General features: G+C 27.5%; 2 protein-coding genes across 2 annotated transcripts in view; one reads left to right on the top strand and one right to left on the bottom strand.

Annotated features, from left to right (window-relative positions):
- The window catches only part of LOC141296205 (signal recognition particle 14 kDa protein-like), a 12407-nt gene extending 4469 nt beyond the window's left edge, over positions 1-7938 (bottom strand). Inside the window, exons 1-2 of the mRNA XM_073827481.1 lie at positions 7864-7938; positions 7374-7437 (exon numbers count right to left, since the gene is read on the bottom strand). Coding sequence (XP_073683582.1) covers positions 7374-7437; positions 7864-7938 — 139 coding nt within the window. The remainder of the gene's footprint in view (positions 1-7373; positions 7438-7863) is intronic.
- Positions 7939-15546: 7608 nt separating this feature from the next.
- Positions 15547-21553, top strand: part of LOC141296204 (pleckstrin homology domain-containing family G member 3-like) — a 33182-nt gene continuing 27175 nt past the window's right edge. The window contains exon 1 of the mRNA XM_073827480.1: positions 15547-15940. Coding sequence (XP_073683581.1) covers positions 15842-15940 — 99 coding nt within the window. The 5' untranslated portion in view covers positions 15547-15841. The remainder of the gene's footprint in view (positions 15941-21553) is intronic.

The following is a 21553-nucleotide window of genomic DNA, read 5'->3' as shown; positions in this document are numbered from 1 at the left end:
ATTAATGTTTATTCATTTATTTATTTACAGTTTGTCTCCAATATGAGCAGCTGTAATTTTATTTAAATGATTAGGATTGTTTTTAGTTCTGTTCTTTTAATATAAAGGTTTTTTTTTTGTTTTTTTTAGTGTAGTGTAATTTTATTTAACTTTTTTATTTAACTTATTTTAGCGTAATTCTTTTTACATGTATTTATTCAATTTTATTAATTTGATTTGATTGAAAAATTCTTTTATTTTTTTTTGTATTTATTTTATTTTAATTTTTGTATTTATTGATTTTCTTTGTATTTTAATTTTTTGTATTTATTTTATTTTGGTATTTATTTATTAAAATTTTATGTTTATTTATTTTTTTATTTTATTAATTTGTTTATTCATTTTTTTTATGAATTATTTATTATATTAAAAATCCCATTGGTATTTATTTATTTATTTATTTATTTATTTTATTTCCAAATACCACCCTGTTTGTCACCAATGTGAGCAGGTTAAATTGTATTAAAATGATCAGCAATATTTTAATTCAGTGCTTTTAATTTTTTGTTTTTTTTTGTTACTGTGTTGGTACTATGGCAAGCAGTGATGGTATCTGATGGTACTTCAATATATAACATCTGACTGAGTGTCTGTGAGGACTGATGTTCTCCGTCAGCAGATATTTCAGTCTCAGTTTAATGAGAGGGTGTATGGTGTGAGACTCGCTTGATTGTTGGCAGTGTTTCATTTCGAGGAGCTACTAAATACTCCAGACGACACGCACGGTTTGTGCTTCTGCCTCCAGCGCATTCAACAGCGTCAGTCTTTCCCAAAGGCATCCGGACAAACTCTTATAGACTCCTGTGTGTTCTTATGAATGAAGAGAAACAGATTGAATGACATTTGCACATAGAAGATGCAGGAACATGGAAATTCATTTATATATGTACTGTTTGTGAGTTGTGTTTAGAAGAGCTTGCATTGTGGCTTTCATTCTGGATCATTTTGTCTATTCGTCAGTTTTCCAGTCAATGATTTCAATGTGTATGATTGTGAACTTTTTGAAAGACGACTTTTCTCTCACCATGTTGTGTCTGAAATGATGTTTTGCATATGAGCCTCAGAGAGACGTGACTCCGCCTCGCTAATTTCCATCTAAACATCTCTTAAATGTCAACGAGAGAAGCACAAGCATTTCCAACACAAGTGGAAAAACACTATTTATTTTTTATTTATTGTTTATTGTCAGCGAGCAAAGCATAGGCATTTCAAACACACGTGGAAAAACATAAATTATTATTTTTATTTTATTTATTTTTTTTTCAAAGAGAAAAGCACAAGCATTTTAAACACAAGTGGAAAAACATAAATTATTTATTTTTATTTATTTCATTTTATTTTGTGTTATACAAGCATTTCAAAGACAAGTTAAAAAACACATTATTGATTTTTTTTTTTTCAGAGAGAGAAGCACAAGCATTTCAAAGACAAGTAAAAAATTATTATTATTTATTTATTTATTTATTGTATTGTCAAATTAGAAAAGCACAAGCATTTCAAACAAAAGTGGAAAAACACAAATTATTTTTTATTTTTATTTTTTTTTATTGTCAAAGAGAAAAGCACAAGCATTTCAAACACAAGTGGAAAAACACAAATTATTATTATTATTTTTTTTTTTGTATTGTTAAAGAGAAAAGCACAAGTATTTCAAACGTGGAAAAAAAACAATTTATTTATTTTTATTTAATTCATTTTTATTGTCAACAAGAAGCACAAACATTTCAAATGCAAATGGAAAAGCACAATATTTGTCAAAGAGAAAAGCACAAGTGGGATAACGCATTTTATTTATTTTTGTTATTTATTTTTTTATTGTCAATGACAAAAAAGCTCAAGCATTTCAATCGCAAACACAATTCGTTTTTACAACTCGCCAAAGATGTAATTTGTGTAAAACCGTACAAAAGCCACATAAATCTGAACATGTAAGTTGCTCTTTAAAAATAATTGCATTTAGAGGCAAGCGTTATTCAGTAGGTTTGTACGGTCTGAAATAAAACAATAGTTGTAGTGTTGAGGATGAAGACAGCCAGCACTGTGTTTGTTTGTGGTTAGTTAGCAGATGACGTTGATAGTTTATATGATTCATACATCCACTAAAAATTACCAAAACACCAGCTTATTCCAACACTTTGAAGAAAAGTGACGTTAGAGAAGCTGAACCGACACCATATTTGCTGAGGTTGCTCTGCGTTTCTGCACGTGTACACGCTTTGCCTCACTCTTTATTTTATTTTAGATTAGATTAGTTGATTCACTAGAATTGTGGGGTTTTTTTTGTTATTATTAAATAATTTTTTTTTATTAAGAATCCTTTAAAGTTCCTTCAGATTTTTGGCACTTTTTAAGGCTTGCTTGTTTTTTCTTTTCTTTTTCTTTTCTTTTCTTTCTTTTCTTTTCTTTTCTTTTCTCTTAATTAATTCAGTCATTTCTGTTGTTGTTTTATCTCATTAGGATTGTTTCCAAAATATCATTAAGCAGAAATTAAATAAATATTTTATTTTATTTTATAATTTATTTTATTTTAGATTAGTTAATTCAGTAGGATCATATAAAAAAAAATTCTCATTAGAATTGTTTCCAAAAATATTACTAAACAAACAATAAATATTTTATTTTATTTTATTTTATTTTAGATTAGAAAATTTATTAGGATCGTATTTAATTTTTTTTTTATCTCATTAGGATTGTTTCCAAAAATCTTACTAAACAAATAATTTTTATTTTATTTTATTTATTTTTATTTTATTAAGTTTCTTTAGATTTTTGGTACTTTTAAGGCTTGCTTATTATTTTGCTTATTTAGATTATATTAGATTAGATTAGATTAGATTAGATTAGTTAATTTAGTAGGATCGTGTTTACATTTTTTTTTTATCTCATTAGGATTGATTCCAAAATATTATTAAACAAATATTAAGTAAATCATTTTATTTTGTTTTTCATATGAAGAATCCTTTGAAGTTCCTTTAGATTTTTGCTACTTTTTAAGGCTTGCTTGTTTAGTTTATTTAATTTTATTTTTTATTTTTTTATTATTATTACTTTAAATTAGTTAATTCAATAGGATTGTGTTTGATTTTTTTTGTTTTGTTTTTCATCTCATTAGGATTGTTTCCAAAATATTATTAAATAAACATTAGTGGATAACTTTGTTACTATGTTGATACCGTGGTAAACAGTGATTGTATTAGGTGGTATTTTAATATATTTTAGTAGTGTTACTGATATTTAGAGACTACAGTATCTACAAACTAATCTAAAAAAAAAAAAAAATAAACAAGCAAGCCTTTAAAAAGTACCAAAAATCTAAAGGAACTTTTTAAAGGATTCTTAATAAAATTAATTAATATAAAATATAAAAAATAAAATAAAATAAGCCTTAAAAAGTACCAAAAATCTAAAGGAACTTTAAAGAATTCTTAATAAAATAAAATAAAATAAAAGCCTCAAAAAGCAGCAAAAATCTAAAAGAACTTTAAAGGAGTATTAATAAAATAATATAAAATAAAGTATAAAATAAAAGTAAATTAAAATAAAATAAAATAAAATAAGCCTTAAAAAGTACCAAAAATCTAAATGAACTTTAAAGGATTCTTAATAAAATAAAATATGAAAAATAAAATGGAAAATAAGCCTTAAAAAGTACCAAAAAATTTAAAGGAGCACTAAAGGATTCTTAATAAAAAAGAAAAAATAAAATTAATTAAAATATAAAATAAATTACAAAATAAGTAACAATAATAATAATATTATTATTATTATTATTATTATTATTATTATTATGGTAACACTTTACAATAAGGTTCATTAGTTAAACATTAGTTAATGTATTAACTAACATGAACTAACCATGAGCAATACATTTGTTACTGTATTAACTAATCTTTATTAACATTAGTTAACGGAAATACAGTTGTTCATTGTTTGTTCATGTTAGTTCACACTGCATTAACTAATGTTGACAAAATTTTAATAATGCATTAGTAAATGTTGAAATTAACATTAACAAAGATTAATAAATGCTGTATAAGTGCAGTTCATTATTAGTTCATGTTAACTAATGTGGTTAACTACTGTTAACTAATGAACCTTATTGTAAAGTGTTACCATTATTATTAATAAAATGAGCCTTAAAAAGTACCAAAAATCTAAAAGAACTTTAAAGGATTCCTAATAAAATAAAATAAAATATTTTTAAGAATAAGCCTTAAAAAGTACCAAAAATCTAAAAGAACTTTCAAGGATTCTTAATAAAATAAAATATACAATTAAATTAAATTTAAAATTAAATATAAAATTTAAATAAGGAACTTTAATATTTTTAGTAATATTTTTGGAAACAATCCTAATGAGATAAAAAAAAAAAAAAACATGATCCTAACTGAATTAGTTGGTAAGAACTTTTAATACTTAATTAATCCTGGTAGTTTCATGTTAAAATAAAGCATCAGTAGTAAGTTTTCTGTGTGTGTCGGTGTGATTGTAAAGGTGTGGGAGTGATGATAGGAGTGTCGAGGCTGTAGAGGAGTGTTAAACGCCGACACACATTAATCACATCCCATCAGATCTGCTTTTCCTTCCCTGAGGTGCGCGGCGCGATTAGACATATCAGGAAACTTCAAAAGGAAAACAGCCGTGCGTTTGTTCGCCTCAGGTGAGGAATATCTAGAGTTGCTTTCTGCTCTTATAGACATAGAGTCTGTGGGTTTATACACGTGTTTATATATCCCAACGTTAATATCAGTCTCATATCATCTCCAGATTTTCTCGGTTTGGAAGCGTATGTTGTATAACTGTACGACAGGCTCGGTCATTTGCATTAGTGAAACCGTGTTCATGATCAGATTCTTGTGTTAGACGTCACTGTTCTCTGCTTTGACTATGTAGATGCTGCTTATGTCTGATGGTGATTTGCATCAGCTGCTTTTAGTTTGATTGATGTGTGTCGGATTGTAACTTGCTGGAAGGAAATGCGACGCTTCGAGCCAGAGATCATTAATCCACGCTGCTTTCCTTTCCTTTGTTTTATGTTTTACATGTGCAGCACTGTTCCTTTATAATTTATTGGTTGATTTATAACTGGAATTTGACGTTGAGCTATTACAAAGAAGTCTCTTCTGCTCATCGAGGCTGCATTTATTTGATCAAAAATATTGTAAAAATTGTGAAATATTATTAGAATATAAAATAGCAGTTTCCTGTATAAATATGTGTTAAATTGTAATTTATTTCTGTGATCAAAGCTGAATTTTCAGCATCATTACTCCATTCTTCAGTGTCACGTGATACTTCAGAAATCATTCTAATATGCTGATATGCTGCGTGTTGAAAACTGTTAAACTACCCAATATTGTTGTGGAAACTGGTATATTTTATTTTTTAGGATTCAAAGATTAATAGAAAGTTCAAAAGAACTGCATTTATTTAAAATAGAAATGTTTTATAACATTATAAACCTCTTTACTGTCGCCTTTAATCAATTTAATGTATCCTTGAATAAAATGATACGTTTTCTCGTTTAAATGGTGGTATATATTTAAAAAATTGTTAAAATGAATTTTCACTCAGAAATTGGTAGTAATTATAGAGAAACTGCTAAAACAGTATTTTCTTTTAAAATGCTCTCTAAAAGCCTTTATAGTATTTACTACTAGTCATTTTAATATTGTAGATATGTGTTAAATGGGTATTTAAATACTTATGCATAAGCTATGCATAAATGCATAAAAACATGAAATTTAAATGTTTTAAGATGGCTAGATTTGACCATATCTTGTTAGAAACGGATTAATTTCCAAAATTATTGAAACAATTTAGCAATTGTTGAAATTTAAATAATGTCACTTATAAATGTTTTTTTTTTAACCTAGATGTTATAATTTATTGTTTGAAACTTAATTAATTTATGTAAATTGCTGAATTTTTAATTGAAATGCTATTTTTCAACAATTTCATATATTATTTAAATTCTAAAAAGATATAATCAGGCATCTTTAAAATGCTTATAAGCGTGTAAAAGTTCACTACAAATTTCATCAATTGTTCCATTGCATAAATAAGGCATAAATGCATAAACTGAATAAGAAACTGAATAATTTACAAAATTATTGAAACATAAATTGTTTAATTGCATAGGTTATGCATAAAGTGTATTTTATTATTTTATTTTATTTGAATAAGAATCCTTTAAAATTCCTTTTAGATTTTTGGTACTTTTTAAGGCCTGCTTGTTTATTTTATTTTATTTTATTTTATTTTATTTTATTTTATTTTATTTTATTTTATTTTATTTTATTTTATTTTATTTTATTTTATTTTATTTTATTTTATTTTATTTTATTTTATTTATGTTAGATTAGTTAATTCAGTAGTGTTCAGATCTTTTTTTTTTGCTTGTTTGTTTTATTCAGATTGTTTCCAAAATATAATTAAACATTAAATTTTTTTCCCAGGTTGCTACTATGTTTGTCACCAGTGAGTTATTTTAGTTTTATTAAACTAAAATTTATTTCATTATTTTATTTTTAATTATTATAATGTTATTATGTATAAATGCATAAGTGCATATTGCATTTTTTTTTATAAAGAATCATTTAAAGTTCCTTTAGATTTTTGGTACTTTTTAAGGCTTGTTTGTTTATTTTATTTTATTATTGTATTTAATTTTTATTTATTTATTTATTTTAGATAAGTTATTTTTGTTTGTTTTTGTTTTGAATCTGATTCGGATTGTTTCCAAAATATAATTAAACAAATATTAATGATTAGTGTTTAGGATTTTTTTTTTTTTTTTTTTTTTTTTTTTTTTATTATTTATATTAATTATATATTTATTTATTTGTTTTACCAAGTTTGCTACAATAAGTAATTTTATTAAAATGATGTTTGTTTAAATGTAATTTATTTTTCTTTATTTATATTTTATTTATTAATTTAATATACTAATTTTAGTTTATCTTAGTTCATTTCAATCCCATTAGGATACATTTGTTGCTGTGTTGATACCATGGCAGTTGTTCCATTGCATAAATTAAGCATAAATGCATAAAGTGCATGGGAAACGCATGAACAAAAATACAATTTTAAAATTTTTAAAGTTGTTTATGCAATTAAACAATTGTTTAAGTGCATAAATTATGTGTTATACCTAAAACCTTAATCTGACATTCGTCGGATGTTAGATTTAGTGATCGCAACTGTATTTTGAGCTATTACCATTTGCGCTTTCTACCTCTAAAGATGTTCAGGTAAAAAGGAAACATGGTTTTAGCTTTTCTTACAGTCTGTTATTTCTAAGGATTGAGGAATTCAGTCTATGAAAATCAAACCTCGCCGTTTGAGAATCCCAGGAATTCCAGCAATTCCGCCGCAGACGCTCTCTTCCAGAAACGTCTGCGAATCCAGACAGAAAGCAGGTTGATGTGAGCACAGGTTTCTCTGCGTGTGGTTTGTTTGCTGATGTTAGCATCATTCATTATCTCTAGCTGTTTGGAGCTGGTCAATGTGTTGGAGCTCAGGTCAAATACTACACTCACCTTGAGGCCAGTTAATCATTGTTTGTGTTCACAATCCTCAACTCTCACAGTCAGACATGAAGGTATGTGGGTTAATGCTTGTTTTTGGCTGGTTTAGTGTAGAGTTGTTCAGCGATAAAGGCTTGAGCTGAAGTGATCAGTGATCTGGGTGTTGCTGTTGTAAATGCAAGAGTTTAATAATCACTTTCGATTTTCAGATTAACAAATGCTGTGCTGTAAATCTTTTCTGACTGCATCGTCTCTGTGACTACGATCTGGATTTGTCTATCTGTTATTGAGTCGCCATTGAGTCATTCCCGTAGCTGTTCTGTGCCTGTCTGAGCAGGTGTGAGTCAGTCGGGATGAGCGTGTTTGTCATCCGTACGTCATGGATTTCCATGTGGAGGAACGGTGGGTTTCAATGCCTGTGAAGGAATGTTACTGCTGTGTCAGGTGTGTTTATATTTCCTGTGTCAGGTGTGTGTGTGTTTGGAGGTCAGTGCTTAAACACTGTGTTTAATCATTAGCGCTGTACTAATGAATTGTTGATTTAATTTTAATTTCTTTAGTTCTTAGACTTGTAATATTGAGTACTTGGAAGGTTGGACATAAAATGTCATTTTCAGCATCTTAGAAATGTGAAACAATTTATAAAGTTTGATTTTTAAATTTCACACTATTACACATGTTTTAGACACCTGGATTTGACCATATCTTGTTAAAAATTAAATAAGTTATCATTTATATAATGTATTTTGTTGAAACTTTGAATTAACTTATAAATTTGTTGCAACATTGAAACAATTTAACAAATTTCGAATTTAAATTTTACACTCTATTTTTAAGACACCTATACATGACCATATTTTGTTAAAAATGTAATAATTTCTCAAATTGTTGCAACAATGAAACTATGAAATCTGAGTTGAAATTTTACACTTTAAAACATTTTTAATACAGTTACCCCTGGTTTCACAGACAAGGCTTAAGCCTAGTCCTAGACTAAAATGTAAGCCTGAGCTGTTTCAACTGAAACAAAATTGCAGTGATTGATCTTAAAATATATCAGTGCATTTGTTTTGTCTCAAGATGCACACCATTTTTTTCTAAGCATGTTTATAAAATTACTTAAATGTCCTAATTGAACTATGGCCTAATCCTGGTTTAGTCTAAGCCCTGTCTGTGAAACTGGGCTGTAGATTCGTTAATTTGTTAATCTTGTTAAAAAATATATATATATATTTTTTTTTTTTAACACTTAGATCTTATCTTTTTAGAAATAGAATAATTTATTGAACCTAGATTTGACCAATTCTTGTCAGAAATGTTATAATTTATGAAATTGTTGCAACAATGAAACAATTTATGTAAAACATTTTGAATTGAAATTTTGAAATTTGAAATTTCAATACAAATTTAATTAATTCTTTCATTTTCAACAATTTCATAAATTGTTTCATTTTAAAAAATACAATTTCAAATCTAAGTGTCTTAAAAGTCTTAAAGAGGTGTAATTTCCAAATTTAATAATTTCTTACTGTTTTCAACAACAGTTTCATTTTTGAAAAAATAAAGTATCAAATATAAATGTCTTATTCTTATAGATGTGAAATTTAAATACAAATGTAATGAATTCTTTCATTGTTTCAGCGATTTCGTAAATGGTTCCATTTTTTAAAATTAAATGTTGCATCTAAGTGTCTTAAAAATTCTTATAGATGTGAAATATCAATGCAAATTTAATAAGATATATTGAGACATATTCTTGTTTTGATTATTAATGATCCTAAGTAGATTCATAAGTTGCTCTGTTTCTAAAAAAATAAATTGTTGAAGCTAGGTGCATTAGAAATGCGTATAAATGTAACTTCTGACACAAATATAATGCATTCTCCTATATTGTCTGAAGAGTTTCATCAATTGTTCTATTTATGAAAATAAATTGTCAAATCTAGGTTTCTTTTTGCTTTTGAATGTTTCATTTTAATACAAATTTAATATTTTTTAATTGTTTCATTCATAAATCCATAAATTGTTCCATTTCTAACCAGACATTGAAATCTTATAAATGCTTATGAATGTAAAATATTCATTCAAATTTCATTATTTCAATCAATTCATAAATTGTAACATTTTTTTAAACTAGAAATTATAAAATCTAGGTGTGTTAATGTTTGAATGTATACTTTCTTTAATTAATAAATTCTTTAATTGTTTCAACAATTTCTTGAATTGTTTCATTTTTAAAAAGTCAAATTTAAATGTCTTAAATTTTTATAGATGTGGAATTTCAATACAAATTTAATACATTCTTGCTGTTTTAACTTTCATAAATTGATTTATTTTTAAAAATAAAATGTCAAATTTGAGTGTCTTAATTTATGTAGATGTGAAATTTCAATACAAATGTAATAAATTTATGCTCTTTCAACAATTTCATTAATTGTTTCATTTAAAAAAATAAAAAGTCAAATCGAAATGTATTAAAAATTCTTATTGATGTGACATTTCAATACAATTTAAATATATTCTTTCATTTTCAACAATTTCATAAATTGTTTTATTTTAAAAAATAAAATGTCAAATCTAAATGTCTCAAAAAATCTTAGATGTGAAATTTCAGTGCAAATAAAATAAATTCTTTCATTTTTAAAAATAAAATGTCAAATTTAAATGTCTTACATTTTTATAGATGTGAAATTTCAATACAAATTTAATAAATTTATGCTCTTTCAACAATTTCATTAATTGTTTCATTTAAAAAAAATAAAAAGTCAAACCGAAATGTATTAAAAATTCTTATAGATGTGAAATTTCAATACAATTTAAATATATTCTTTCATTTTCAACAATTTCATAAATTGTTTTATTTAAAAAAATAAAATGTCAAATCGAAATGTCTCAAATCTTAGATGTGAAATTTCAGTGCAAATATAATAAATTCTTTCATTTTCAACAATTTCATAAGTTCTTTCATTTTTAAAAATAAAATGTCAAATTTAAATGTCTTACATTTTTATAGATGTGAAATTTCATAAATTGTTTCTATTTTAAAAATAAAATGTCAAATTTGAGTCTTAAATTTATATAGATGTGAAACTTTAATACAAATCAATTAAATTCATGCTGTTTCAACAATTTCATAAATTGTTTCATTTTTAAAAATAAAATGTCTAGTCTAAGTGTAATACAAATGTAATAAATTCTTTCATTGTTTCAACAATTTCATAAAATGTTTCATTTTTAAAAGTAGGTCTAAGTGTCTTAAATTCTTATGTGAAATTTCAGTACAAATGTAATAAATTATGTAGTTTCAATAATTTTATAAATTGTTCCATTTATGACAAGAAATAGTCAAATTTATATTTTAATGCTTGAAATGTGTAACAATCTTTTATTGTTTCAACAGTTTCATAAATTGTTACATTTATAACAATTTTAAAATTGCTGATGAAATCAATGTTACAAGATTCATAAATTGTTTCATTGTGCCTTAAAAATGCCTTATTTTTTTAAATAATATATCTTATAGATTTTTTTTTTTTTTATGTTTGTCTGTCCAATATAGGTCAGGCCTAGTTTATCCCTCATTATATCGGCTGACAGACTAATACTACATTCCTACATTCTTTCCCATTTTTTTTTAGAGCTGTTGTCATGTGAGATCTACTGTCTGTGTTTGTTTTGTGAGTGTGTTCAGTTCCTCAGACGAGGAGCATCTCTATCAGAACAGTTTGAAGCTGGTCACACTCTTGCCAAACACAGGAAGGAAATGAGAATGTACTCTTACTAAAGCAGCAGATTTCAACACAGCTGCTAAATAACCTGCTGCATAGATGGCATGAATAGTTTTCCTGTATGATAAGTATGATATCATCCATGAATCATAGAGCCGTAAAGGATTGATCAGATTTGAGTGCGTGTCTCTCATGTGGAGGCTTGCGGTTGGATTTCACCGTTGAACACGGGCAGGTTCATGGTGAGCTCACTTTATCGTGCATCTACAAGCCCACAATGAGTTTCTCAGAGCCATATAAGCTTGTAATGACATAATGTTTCAGGAAAAGTCTGGCATGACAATATTCATTTCAATGTGTATTAACTGCAGTTTCCCAGAGTTTTATGCCTAATATTGACTATTTTTGTCATTGTGCAAACATTAACCGCTGGATAATAAATCATTTAATTGTTTTAACAATTTCGTAAATCGTTTAATTTTAAAAAATAAGTTGTCAAATCTAAATGTCTTAAAATCTTAGATGTGAAACTTCAATGCAAAAATAATAAATGATTTAATTGTTTCAACAATTAGTAAATGTCAAATCTAAATGTTTAAAAAAATCTTAGATGTGAAATTTCTTTACAAATGTAATAAATGTTTTCATTGTTTCAACAATATAATGTTTTTATTTTTAAAAATAAAATGTCAAATCTAAGTGTCAGAAAAATTCTTATAGATGAAAAAATTCAATACAAATTTAATTATTTCATTGTTTCAACCATTTCAAAAAATGTTACATTTTTAAAAATAAAATGTCAAATCTAAGTGTCTGAAAAATTCTTAAATATTTAACATTTTAATACAAATTTAATAAATTATTTTAGTGTTTCAACATTTTCATAAATTCATAAATTCATAATTTTAATAAATTAAAATAAAATGTCAAATCCGAATGTCTTGTAGAAGTGAAATTTCAATACAAATTAAATAAATTATTTTAGTGTTTCAACATTTTCATAAATTTATAAATTCATAAATTCATAATTTTAATAAATTAAAATAAAATGTCAAATCCGAATGTCTTGTAGAAGTGAAATTTCAATACAAATTAAATAAATTATTTAATTGTATCAACAATTTCATTGTTTAATTTTTTTTAAATAAAATGTCTAAATGTCTTAATCTTAGATGTAAAATTCCAATACAGATTTTATAATTGCATTGTTTTTTTTATAAATTTTCAATTTTAAAAATAAAATGTCAAATCTAAATATCTTAAAATCTTAGATGTGAAATTTCAATTAAAATTTAATAAATTATTTTATTGTTTCAACAGTTTCATTAATTGTTTATTTCAAAAAAATAAAATGTCTTAAATTCTTGTAAATGTGAAATTTCATCACAAATTGAATTGTTTCAACAATCTCAAAAATTGTTATATTTTTTAAAAAGTCTTAAATTCTTAAACGTGACTTTCAATACAAATGTAATATATTTTTTTAATGTTTCAACAATTTCGTAAATTGTTTTATTTTTAAAAATAAACTGTCAAATCTAAATGTCTTAAAAATATTTTATTCATTTTATTAATTATTTCGTATTTCAACAATTTCAAAAATTGCTTTCCTTATTTTGATAACTTTAATAAGGATGCTTTAATAATTCTCTTTCTGGTTTAGATTCTATTAGTGATTATTTAAGGACATTTCTAAATGATTCATTGACTGAGTCACCTGACTGATTCAAACTCACAAACAAATGACTCTTATGAACCAATCGATTACTGAATCAAACAAAAAGACTCAGCACTGCAAAAATTCAAAAATTCATTGTTGAATTAAGGTGCATTTGCAATGCAAACTAAAAAAGGTTTTATATTTTGAGTCTTTTTGATTCATTAAAGAACCAGTTCATGTCTTCCATGTTATTTGTTCTTGAATCAAACTACACTGATTGTGCTGTATGTGTTTTTGCTTGCATCCAGTGAGGACAGCACAATCCATGATGAGTATTTATTGACTCTTTTCATGTTTTTCTAGCTTAATATCTCAAATCACATAACTTAAGTATAATAACTTGAGTATGACGTCATCCTGTGACCCTAAAATCCATCGCTGTCAGACTGTCTTCAATAGATTGTCCTTTATTTCCTGCCTCTCCGGATTCTCATTTCCAGCCAACATCATTCCAGAGGATTGTATGTCAGTATGAAGAGCAGGAATCAAGGCATGTCAGAAGGAATTTCAGAAAATGAACTTACAGTAAACCACAACAGCGTACAGGGTTTCTGGGATTTAAAGTAGCTCCAAGAAGTCGTCAAAGACTATTGGAAAGTGGCATTAGATGACTAACATGCACAATTGAAAATTCTTCAGTGCATCCAGACAATCTGCTTAAAGTAAAGTGCAAGAACAGCCTAATTTTGACTCATTAGTTTAGTATTCAGCAGCTTGGCAGAGCATTTCACAAATCATATATCTTAAAAGCACAGCAGCTTGAAGAATGCACTTCTTAAAGTAGCAGTATTGAAAAAATATATATTATTGGTTAAGATTTTTATTAATAAAATGAAAATCTATAAACACAATATTTTTAAGAAATATCATAATTTTTCATCCATATTTTAATTTGAATCTTCGTTGTGCAGTATTTAATTTTTTTTTTTCAGTAAATTAACTTTGATATTTGGATACATTTTTAAAGATATTTTAGATATTGATTTGATTGCACCGTTTTCTGTAGTAAATTTGCGTTTAATAATATAATAATAATAATAGTATAATAAAAGCAATACAGTTTATTTAAAAAAGTAAGGAATATCAAACCAGTTTTGTCCAAGTTTTAATCCGTAAACCTTTGTTGTGCAGCACTTTGCCAAGAAATAAAAAGAATTATTAATTTTTCCTTGTATTAAATTAATTTATTAAACTAAATTAAATTATTTAAATTATAAAATTTCTCCATTTTATTACATTTTTAAAAATTCACCAAATCATTAATATAATTTGATTTGATTACCACCATTTTTACAGTAAATTTGTATTGACATTATTATTATTATTATTATTATTAGTCATAGACGTAGCAATAATAATATTATTTTTTTTTATTTAAGGAGTTTTTTTTATCTGTTTTTAATTAAACAGTAAACCTTTGTTTTTCAGCCCTTTAACAAAACATAAAAGGAATTATTCAATTTCCCCATTTAATTGCAAATTATTAGTTTTCTAAATGGATTTGATTCACCGTTTTTATAGTAGACTTGTATTTGACATTTATTATTATTTTTATTAGTATTATTTGAAAGTAGCAATAATAATACAATTTTTTTTATTTTTTAAAGGAATTTATCTGTTTTGAATTAAACGGTTAACTTTTGTCAGCACTTTAGCAAAAAAAAATAAACGGAATTATTAAATTTCCCCATTAATTACGTTTGTAAAAATGTACATACATTTTTAGTTTTCTAAATGGATTTGGTTCTTCTTTTTTATAGTAGATTTGTATTTGACATTATTATTATTTTTATTAGTTATGAAATGAGCAATAATAACAATAATAATGCATTTTTTAAAGGATTTTTTAAATCTGTTCTAAATTAAACTGTAAACTTTTTTTTCAGCATTTTAGCAAAAACTAAAAGGAATTATTAAATTTCCCCATTTGATTACGTTTGTAAAAAATTAAATTTTATTTTTATAAATGGATTTGATTACCACTGTTTTTATAGTTAATTATTATTATTTTTTATTAGTCATTAGTCAATAATAATAATAATAAAATATATATTTTTTAAGGATTTTTAATCTGTTTTTAATTGAACAGTAGACTTTTTTTCAGCACTTTGCCAAAACATTTTCCCATTTGATTAAAAATGGATTTGATTACCACCTTTTTATAGTAAATTGCTATTTGACATTATTAGTCATAGAAGTAATAGTAATAATATTGATGATCCAATTTTTTAAGGAATGTCTAACCTTTGCTTTGCAGCACTTTGCCAAAAAAAATAATACAATTATTTAATTTTCATTTGATTACATTAAAAACAAATCTAAAACGTTAGTTTTATAAACTGATTTTAACACTTTTTTTATGCAGTCATGCATAAAATAAGATTTTTGATCATACTGACCAGCACTAGCAGCTTGTTTATTTGACAAAACTTGATTAAAATCCTCATGATGTTATTATAATTCACCCTAAGATATAAAATAATGCTGTCAGCATGCTAAAACCATGTTTCATTTGGTCTCCAGCAGAATGTCATCGTCTGTCCACCGGTTCGTCTGTAGGAAGTCACGATCCTCGATCCGCAGACTGCTGCTCTCTGTCCAGCACTGAACCGTCAGAGGACGGCCGGCCGGTCAGCACCGTGTCCACCGTCTCGTCCGAATCATCCGTGGAGGGCAACAAGCCGTCCGCAGGAGCTGATATCGATTTGGAGCTCAGTCCTCCGGAGGCTCCCTCAGGTCCTCCAGAACTGCTCTGCTTGGATTGGCCGGTTGAAGAAACATCGGTCACAACATCAGACCCTTCTTCACCAATCGCTACCGTCACGATGGCGCCAAACCCTCAGCTCACATACGTGGATCGCGTCGTGATGGAGATTATCGAGACGGAGCGAATGTACGTCAGGGATCTGCGCAGCATCGTAGAGGTAAGAAACAGTCTTTTTATGCTGCCTTAGAATTAGTGAGCATAAAAGTGCTGTCCAGTGTTGTTTTTGACAACCATCTTAGATTTAGTCTTGGTCTTAGTCTTTTGGACTAAAATGCTTCTTAGATTTAGTCAAATTTTAGTCACTTCTATATGTGATAGTTTTAGTCCAATTTTAGTCGACGAAAAGTCAAAAAGGTTTTAGTCTAGTTTTAGTCAAAAAAAAAGGGAAAAAAGTAGTCTTTTAACAAATTAATGTAGGTCAGTAAGTATTTTGCTGTTGGGTAGTGTCACTTATAAGTTCTGAAAATAGCAGATCTATAGTTCAACACAATGTGAGCTTCCGGATCGACTATTTTCACCAATAATTACAATAATGAAGGAATGTTTTAGAACATAAAAGACAAACAAGGATGGAATGCTAAAACGGCTTGCCATACTAGTATAGCAAAGAGTATTTAATGCTAAAACGGCTTGCCATAGCGGCAGATACTTTTTAAGTTTTAATTGGCATGCACAATAAGCGGAAATGTCATGCATTTTAAACGTCTGACGGACCACCCACTAACATTTTCGTCTATTCTCGTCTCGTCAACGAAAACTCACAAACGTCTCGTCATGTTTTAGTCATCAACGAGCCATTTTTATCTCGTCATCGTCTCGTTATCGTCATGAAAAAAAGTGGCGTCAACGAAATGATTTCGATGACGAAAACAACACTGGTGCTGTCTATGTAGAACTCTAACTAGAAAGCATTCCTCTATGTCCTATAAACTCTCCACCGAGCTGCTGACAGCTCCCACGCCTCTGTCATCTTAAACGGCCACTTCCTGTAACGTTACCAGCCTCAAACAGACAGATGGTGTTTCTCACACTTCTGCTGAACTCCCAGAATGCCGTGCTTTAAAACGACGACAACAACAACAAACCGACAATAAACTGCAGGACTAATATGAGACACTGAGGTTTTGAAGTTCACTGCTAACTGCTGTTTTTCTAGTCGTTTCCCACTCAGGGTGGAGTGCTGCGTTAGCAGGATGTCTCGCTGCTGAACACGGGAATTTCTTTGGGTTTGTAGGTTTTCACAGGTGTCACTCCTTGTGCAGGAATGTGTTTGCACCTTTATGTTCCTCATGCATGACTTCCCATCCACCAGTATTGCATTGCTGACCATCTGCAATACACATAACCGAGAAAACTAATTTAATGAGCTGAATTGTAATGGATCGTACACCTGTTCATTAATTTAGACCTTATTAGATACTTTCTTCTAAGCATAGCACGGATCTTTTGGGAAATCCCGTAATGCATTGTTGTCTCAGTGGAAAATGTCCAATGCATGGAAAAGATGGCGACATAATATTATTCTTTGGTCTTTACTCCCGAAGTATGTATTTTTGTTTTTCGATTAAGACAAGTGATTGTATCTTCACTGATGCTTTTTAAGATTTGTTTGCTTTTGCTTAGAGTAAAACTGATCATTTAATCACTTAATTACTTTACAACTTTAAGCTGTTACCTGAGCATCAGACACTTTTCATCTTTGACAACCGATCATTAATACTTTTTGAGAGTTACTTCCTCTTCCTTAGAATAACCGGCCAATATTAAAATATAATAAAATAAAACTCACCAATAATCCAATCTCTTAATAAAACAAAAGCAAGCAACATTTAAGTTTCTTAAAAAAAAAAACAAGTCGGACCAATATTTAAATCTCTCATGAGAACAAAACCGAACCATATTTAAATATCTAATTAGAGCAAAAATGACCACTATTTAAATATCTTAATAAAACAAAACAAAACAAAACTAGCTGATATTTAAATCTTTACTTAGAGCAAAACCGACAAATATTTAATTATCTAATTAGAACAAAAACAACCGATATTTAAATTTCTAATTAGAACAAAACTAACCGATATTTAGTTATTTTAATAAAACAACTTCAACCAATATTTAAATCCCTATTTAGAACAAAAATGACCAATATTTAAGTCTTAATAGAACAAAACAAACACACTATATATTTTTTTAATTAGAGCAAAACCAACCGATATTTAAATCTCTTGAATAAAACAAAAGCAAGCAACATTTAAGTTTCTTGATAAAACAAGACAGACCAATATTTAAATCTCTCATGAGAACAAAACCGACCCATATTTAAATGTCTGATTAGAACAAAAATTACCAATATTTAAATCTCTTAATAAAACAAAGCAGACCATCCATTAAACCTTTAATTAAAACAAAAACAACCATTATTTAAATCTCTAATTAGAAAGAAATGACCAATATTTAAATATCTTAATAAAACAAAACCAACTGACATTTAAATTCCTATTTGGAACAAAACCGACCAATATTTAAGTCTCTTAATAAAACAAAACAGACCAACTGTTTAATTTCTAATTAGAACAAAACTGCACAATATTTAAATCTCCTAAAAGAACAAGGCAGACCATCCATTAGATCTCTAATTAAAACAAAACTAACTGATATTTAAATCTTTAATTGGAGCAAAACAGACCAATATTTAATTATCTAATTAGAACAAAAACAACCGATATTTAAATTTCTAATTAGAACAAAACTAACCGATATTTAATTATTTTTATAAAACAAATTCAATTCAAACCAATATTTAAATCCCTATTTAGAACAAAAATGACCAATATTTAAGTCTGAATAGCTTAATATTTTTCTTAATTAGAGCAAAACCAACTGATATTTAAATCTCTTAAATAAAACAAAAGCAAGCAACATTTAAGTTTCTTGATTAAACAAGACTGACCAATATTTAAATCTCTCATGAGAGCAAAACCAACCGATATTTAAATGTCTGATTAGAACAAAAATTACCAATATTTAAATATCTTAATAAAACAAACAGACCATCTGTTAGATCTTTAATTAAAACAAAACTAACCGATATTTAAATCCCTATTTAGAACAAAAACAACCAATATTTAAATCTCTTAATAAAACAAAGCAGACCATCCATTAAATCTTTAATTAAAACAAAAACAACCGTTATTTAAATCTCTAATTAGAAAGAAATGACCAATATTTAAATATCTTAATAAAACAAAACCAACTGACATTTAAATTCCTATTTGGAACAAAACCGACCGATATTTTAATCTCTTAATAAAACAAAACAGACCAACTGTTTAATTTCTAATTAGAACAAAACTGGACAATATTTAAATCTCCTAAAAGAACAAGGCAGACCATCCATTAGATCTCTAATTAAAACAAAAACAACCCATATCTGAATTTCTAATGTTCTAATATTTTAATAAAGCAAATATAACCGATATTTAAATCTCTATTTAGAAAGAAATTACAAATATTTAAATCTTATAAAAAAAAAAAACCCGATATTTAAATGTCTAATTAGAAGAAAGACCAATATATAAATATCTTAATAAAACAAAACCAACCGATATATAAATCCATATTTAGAAAAAAAAAATCGCAAGTATTTAAATATCTTAATAGAACAAAGCAGAACATCCGTTAGATCTCAAATTAAAACAAAATAAGCCAAAATTGAAATCTCTAATTAGAACAAATTCAACCGATATTTACATTTCTTAACGGCACAAAACCGACCCACATTTAATTATCTTAATAGAACAATATCAACCGATATTTAAACCTATATAAACAGAACAAAACAAAACATTTAAATCTATTAATTGTCTTTAATTGCATAGACGTGCCCTAGTCACAGCACCACTGTTATTTGTGCTAGATAACACTATACATACAATACAATTAGATCTAAATCTGGAGGATCACTTGCATCATTGTAATGTATATCATCATATAGCCCAGCCCTAAAACTCACGCTATAGTAAAGTGCAAAGTCACTATAAACGTATAGACTTGGTTTTGAGTCAGTCTTCCTGTTTGAAAGTGCCTTTTACTCCATTATGAGGTGCATTATGACTCTGAGGGAGCACTTTGAAGGGTCTTAAATATGGCTCATAATTGGGCTCCAGTGAACCGTTTGTTTCTCACAGCTGCGTTGGATATAGTACGTCGGAAACTGATGTCATATGTTACTGGGATCGTCTGGGAATTTGAAATCGGAGTCCATTTGGGTTCTTGAAAGTGTTGCAGTACTTAGTTTAGCTCCCTAAATAATCGAATGCAACTCCTTTTGGAAATAAACACTGCGTTCGTTTCTTTTTGTAGGTTTTATTCTGACGTTATTATGTATTATATTTGGATTGCTCAGCTCTTTAATACTTAATAAAAAAGATGAATGAACAAGTTTGGCATTAGTCAGTGTAAACTACAGGAATACGCCCAAACATGGTGATTCACACTAGGCTGCTCTGACTTTTGTTTGGGCGAAACTGGCCACTTTGTTGGCCCTTTAACTTTGCAAATGCGGCCAGAGACTGTCCACACCCTGTCTCAGCTTCTTTTGCATTGATTATCTTATAAATTTCCTCTAGTTCGTGTCACAGAGACGTCATGTTACGTACTAGAGCTGAATCTCCATGTGATGCTGTTGCATAATGGAGGCTCTCATGCAGAATGTCTGCTCATTATGTTTGTGCCTCGGGTGAAGGATGTTGAACTCCTCCCTGAGCTGCAGCACTTTGAATCACAGCCAAACTTGGCCGTGGTGAAGCCGTTTCCTAATATGAGCATTGGATGGTGTGGGTGTGTGTGTGTATGTGTGTGTGTGTGTGTGTGTGTGTGTGTGTGTGGTCCTGCTTTCTATGATGTGGCCTGCTAAACTCCAACTTGATTCGCCTGTTTGGAGCAGTACAGATCAGGGTTTATATGCAAGGTTATGCATGTGAAAGAGTACAGGTTTAGATTAGAAATTATTTACTGAGATGCTTTTGTGGCATTTTCTTTTTGCATTATCATGCAATTTTCATGCAATTCTCAGTATAGTGCAAAAAAAGATATGCACTGCCACTCAAAAGTTTGAGTTTTGTTTTTTGAAAGACATCTCTTATGCTCAAGGCTGCATTTATTTAATTAAAAATACAAAAAAAAACACTAAAATTGCAAAATGTTATTGCAATATAAAATAATGTTTTTTATTTTAATATACTTTAAAATGTAATTTATTCCTGTGATGCAAAGCTAAATTTTCATCAGCTTTTACTCCAGTCTTAAGTGTGACATGATCCTTCAGATTCTTTTTTTTTTTTTTTCAGGATTCTTTGATTAACAAGTTAAAAAGAACAGCGTTTATTCAAAATATCAATCTTTTCTAACAATGTAAATCTATGCGGTCACTTTTTATTATTTGAACATATCCTTGGTTAATAAAGTGTTTCTGTCAAAAAAAAAAAAAAGAATACAAATTTACTGATCCTAAACTTTTGAAAAGCAGTGTATATTGTTAGAAAACCTTTCTAATTTAAATAAATTCTGTTATTTTTAACCTTTTATTGATCAAAGAATCCTGAAAGAAAGTATCACAGGTTCCAAAAAAAATATAAGCAGTTTTCAAAATTGATAATAAATCAGCATATTAGAATGATTTCTCAAGGATCATGTGACACTGAAGACTGGAGTAATGATGCTGAAAATGCAGCTTTGTATCACAGGAATAAATTACAGTTTAAAATATATT

The sequence above is a fragment of the Garra rufa genome, chromosome 21 (assembly GCF_049309525.1).
Source record: "Garra rufa chromosome 21, GarRuf1.0, whole genome shotgun sequence".
Lineage (NCBI taxonomy): Eukaryota > Metazoa > Chordata > Actinopteri > Cypriniformes > Cyprinidae > Garra > Garra rufa.
Note: the sequence above shows the minus strand (reverse complement) of the source record. Positions and strands in the feature narration are given on the sequence as shown.